The sequence below is a fragment of the Bison bison genome, unplaced genomic scaffold (assembly GCF_000754665.1).
Source record: "Bison bison bison isolate TAMUID 2011002044 unplaced genomic scaffold, Bison_UMD1.0 scf7180017864300, whole genome shotgun sequence".
Classification (NCBI taxonomy): domain Eukaryota; kingdom Metazoa; phylum Chordata; class Mammalia; order Artiodactyla; family Bovidae; genus Bison; species Bison bison.
The window spans coordinates 793959-799057 of NW_011494872.1; the positions used below are offsets into that span (position 1 = coordinate 793959).

General features: G+C 37.5%; 1 protein-coding gene across 1 annotated transcript in view; it reads left to right on the forward strand.

The window, feature by feature from the left end:
• SLC17A5 (solute carrier family 17 (acidic sugar transporter), member 5) overlaps positions 1-5099 on the forward strand; it is a 65568-nt gene that overhangs the window by 35266 nt on the left and 25203 nt on the right. The window contains exon 8 of the mRNA XM_010851264.1: positions 4076-4208. Within this exon, the coding sequence (XP_010849566.1) occupies positions 4076-4208 (133 nt within the window). The remainder of the gene's footprint in view (positions 1-4075; positions 4209-5099) is intronic.

Sequence of the window (5099 nt, forward strand, 5' to 3'; positions counted from 1 at the left end):
CAGACTCACGTCCATCGAGTCAGTGATGCCATCCAGCCATCTCATCCTCTGTCGTCCCCTTCTCCTCCTGCCCCCAATCCCTCCCAGCATCAGAGTCTTTTCCAATGAGTCAACTCTTCGCATGAGGTGGCCTAAGTACTGGAGTTTCAGCTTTAGCATCATTCCTTCCAAAGAAGTCCCAGGGCTGATCTCCTTCAGAATGGACTGGTTGGATCTCCTTGCAGTCCAAGGGACTCTCAAGAGTCTTCTCCAACACCACAGTTCAAAAGCATCAATTCTTTGGCGCTCAGCTTTCTTTACAGTCCAACTCTCACATCAATTCTTCGGCGCTCAGCTTTCTTCACAGTCCAACTCTCACATCCATACATGACCACTGGAAAAACCATAGCCTTGACTAGACAAACCTTTGTTGGCAAAGTAATGTCTCTGCTTTTTAATATGCTATCTAGATTGGTCATAACTTTCCTTCCAAGGAGTAAGCGTCTTTTAATTTCATGGCTGCAATCACCATCTGCAGTGATTTTGGAGCCCCCAAAATAAAGTCTGACACTGTTTCCACTGTTTCCCCATCTACTTCCCATGAAGTGATGGAACTAGATGCCATGATCTTAGTTTTCTGAATGTTGATTAGTATATGTACTTAATTGCCTTCATTTATTTTTCATTAATATTTTTTTAGTTCTGTAATGAAAGACTTTAAAACTAGAATCTTAAAAAAAAACTAGAATCTTTTTACTTGGCATTTTCATACCAAAATAAAACAAACCAAAAAAAAAAAAAAAGGCATTTGCTTTTTGAATCAAAATTAAAAGAAATGTGAATAGAGTTTGAAAATGATTCTCTTATTATATAGAAGCCTCTTTTTTAATGGTTTTTTCCTTGAAAAATCAGCATACTACATTCATGAAACAGCCTTTGTTCAAAATAAAGCTTGATTTGAAATGCATTGTATTTAAAATTATAATCTCATTAATTAAAAAGTTTAAAGATCTGATCATTTGTTATAAGCTTGCTTTGTTATATGTTTAGTTTTATTAGTTATCATCACTTTTACTTTTTCCTCATTTTTTCCTAGTGTCCCTATTTCTTACAACTCAGTGAGAGTTGAAGCAGAATCTGTTGGCCTATTTTGAATATTAACATTTTGGAATCAATTTTTTAAATAAATGAATACAAGGGACTATATCCTTGAACAGAATGCTTAATAACTATGGAAGACACCCATGGACATATACATGTGGTATAAATGTTGAAGATGTTAGCAGTTTTAGGTTTTCAGGGGAGTTTTTACCACTGGAATTTTAAGTGGAAAAATTCAGTAACTAGTTATTGTTGATCTTAGCCCAACAGAGGACAAGGCCAAGGTCAGAAAATTCTTTTCTCCATTTGCTACAGTTATTCATGTGTAAAGTTCTGCCACAAACAATAGATGTGGTCCCTCTCTGCAGAATTCCTTTTGTTTTTAGCATCTCTTATTTATTTGGCTGAACTGGGTCTTAGTTGCGGCACGTGAGCTGTTAGTTGTGGCATGTGGGATCTAGTTCCCTGACCAATGATTAAACCCTGGGCCCCTTGCATTGGAGCTGGAGTCTTAGCCACTGAACCACCAGGGAAGTCCCCCACTATGCAGAATTCTAAATGGAATAAAGTTAAAGAAGAAATTACTCAATACCAGAAAAAAGAAAAATATTCAACCATAGAAGTGGAACTAGAAGCATACAACATCTGAAAATAGATCACAAATTGTGATAAAAAATTATATCTTTTCTTAAGCACTCTTAAATTTAAAATATTAGCAAATTTTGCTGATCTATTCCATTAATTATGCTTAGATAGAATTACTACCAGATTTATTAGGTGGAATGTATTTATTCGATAGATGGGATTTATTTATTAGACAAATAGAATTTATTTATTAGATAAAATTATTACCAGGATGGGGCGGCCACATGTATACCTATGGCCAATTCATGTTGAACTGTGCCAAAATCCATCACAATATTGTAAACTAATTATCCTCCAGTTAAAACAATTTTAATAAATAAAAAAGTAAATAAAAAATATTTCTCAAAAGCTTAATGGGGCTGGTGCACTGGGACGACCCAGAGGAATGGTATGGGGAAGGAAGAAGGAGGAGGGTTCAGGATGGGGAACACATGTATACCTGTGGCGGATTCATGTTGATATATGGCAAAACCAATACAATATTGTAAAGTTAAAAAGTAAAATTAAATTAAATTAAATTTAAAAAAGAAAAAGCTTAAAGAGAGTTCATAGTAATAATAAAATAATTAATAATAAATTAATTAATAATAATAGTAACAATAAAATAATAAAATCAACAACAGAGAAATCTATAGCAACAGAGAAAAAAGAAACAAAAATCTAGAACCAACTACAGAACAAATCAAAATATAAGAATAAATTGTCTTTCTTGGAAAAACAATTATTATTACCAGATTTTAATATCAGTGATAAAATCTTTCTACCTTTTTTGTGTTTGTACATCTCTAACAGGTGTACCCATCTCTCTCAGACTAAAAAGTGTTCTCTTTTTAACTTTTTACTTTGTATTGGGGTATAACCAATCAACAGACAATCTTGTGATAGTTTCAGGTTGAACAGCAAAGGAACTCAGCCAAACATATACATGTATCTATTCTCCCCCAAACTTCCCTTCTATCCAGACTGCCACATAACATTGAGCAGAGTTCCCTGGGCTGTACAGTAGGTCCTTGTTGGTTATCCATTTTAACTACAGTAGCGTGTACATGTCCCTCCCAGACTCCCTAACTATCCCTTACACCCATCTTCCCCCCTCCCCAGAAACCATAAGTTCATTCTCTTAAGTCTGTGTCTGTTTCTGAAAAACCTTTGTTTTTATCAGAATTGGGCCATTTAGGCTTGGCACCTCAGGTTGTGCTTAAAGAAAAAATGAATAGAAAGAAAATTTTTTTTTGAGTATGCTTTCTTCATTTTCCAGAATGGGTGATTTCCTGAAAAGCAGTCAAATCAAAACGAATAACACATTTCCATGAGACATTCTGTTTCATATCTCATGGTTTTTTCATTTTGTTTAGGTAGTGTTGTAGAGGAAGAGAAGAGGGGGAAAAAATAGAGCTCTCTCTATCACCCACCACCTTTGTCCTCTGCTCGAAGCATGTGCGAGTGCTCCAGGCACTGTTTTTTTAAACTGCATCTTCTTTATGTTGCATACTTGAATTTCAGAACAAAATAAACCAAAAAGACAACATGTAACATTCAAACCCCATGTCAGACGTGGAAAGGAATAGAGCCTGAGGCCCTTGTATCCTGCCTTAGACAGAAGGATGGAAATAAAACCACTGGACATCAGCAAAGGGAGCTGGGTGGGCCAGGGCCACTGGGGCTACTGCCAGGGGAATCACGGGGACACGATACAGAGGGCACAAAGTCTGATGAGAAACTCCTCATCTACTTCTTCCATGCATCCTCGTCACCCTGGAGCAAGGTGGGGGGCGGGGGGGGGGGGGTACCAGCAGCCCTGGGCTCCTCTGCTGTCACTTCACCTTCATCAGCGCCGGGCACTGATGCAGCTGAAGTAGGTCTGGGCATCCTCAAGCAAGAAGCCGGAAGAGAGCAGTTTCTAACAGCATCTGGATGGTGCTCACTTTAAAATAATTCATTAAGCTGTGCATTTGACTAATGTGATTTTCTCTGAATTTTATTTTATAATTAAAAAATGTTTTCAAAATAAATAAATTAAGACTGTCCTATGGGAGAAAGCCCTAGGCTAATAGGAAGACATCCTCTCACTGAAGCTAGAGCCCAAATCCCAAAATAGCATTCAAGATCACCCTAAGCAGACTAGACTACGGGGAGCTCTGGTTCCCCGTGAGACAGGCTCTCCGGGACTGCATTGAGCTGAATCCCGGAATCCTTCTAAAAACCGAACTTGCTTACTGTATTATGTAAAAATTAGCACAATACTGCTATGTATTTCATGTGGTGGTAAGGGTATGTGTATGTGTGTGTGTGTGTGATTTTGGTTCTTTTTCCCTCCATCATTAATCCTGGATCTTCTTATTCCTTCCAGAATGGGTTTTTATCTGCAGTCCCTTATTTAGGCTGTTGGTTATGTATGATCCTGTCTGGTCAAGCTGCTGACAATTTAAGGGCAAGATGGAATTTTTCAACTCTATGGGTTCGAAGAGTTTTTAGCCTTATAGGTAGGTAAAAATGAATCATGTTGTTTTGGTTTACAATTATTTACTGTTTTTACGTTGAAAGGCAAAGTAAAAGTGATAATATTAGTTATTTGTTCACATATCAAAACAATATATTTTAACACACGTAGTACATGTCTGTATAAGATGGTTCTTTTTGAATGATGCATTTTGAGGATTGCGATTTATAATATCCTGTTATCTCTACCATACTCTTATAGCTATAAAAAAAAAAGGCTTGCTTTGCTAAATATCTTCCCCAGAATTTTTATAAATCATTTTGTTTTCAACTCTAAGTTTGCAATGAAAGTAAGAAAGTCTCCATCCCTTTTCTATTTTAAATTTCAATCAAAAATAAATACTAGCATCATTATAGCAAATGAGGACCCATAAATCAAAGAACTCAAAGGAACCTTAAATAATCATGTTTCAGACTCTGATTTCAGAAAAGTGAATTTTAAAACGATGTAAGACAACTACTAAGTTCCTTGGTTGCAGTATCTACAAATACAGCATTTCCATCATCATAGAGAGTTACTGAATGGCCCTGCTATAGGCACAGAAAACACAGCAGCTGCTCATTACATCCCTTCCTATATTACTTTTATGTTATGCTTGCTACTGCTACTGCTAAGTTGCTTCAGTCGTGTCCGACTCTGTGTGACCCCATAGACAGCAGCCCACCAGGCTGCCCCGTCCCTGGGATTCTCCAGGCAAGAACACTGGAGTGGGTTGCCATTTCCTTCTCCAATGCATGAAGGTGAAAAGTGAAAGTGAAGTCGCTCAGTCCTGTCCGACTCTGAGCGACCCCATGGACTGCAGCCTACCGGGCTTCTCCATCCATGGGATTTTCCAGGCAAGAGTACTGGAGTGGGTTGCCATCGCCTTCTCCGA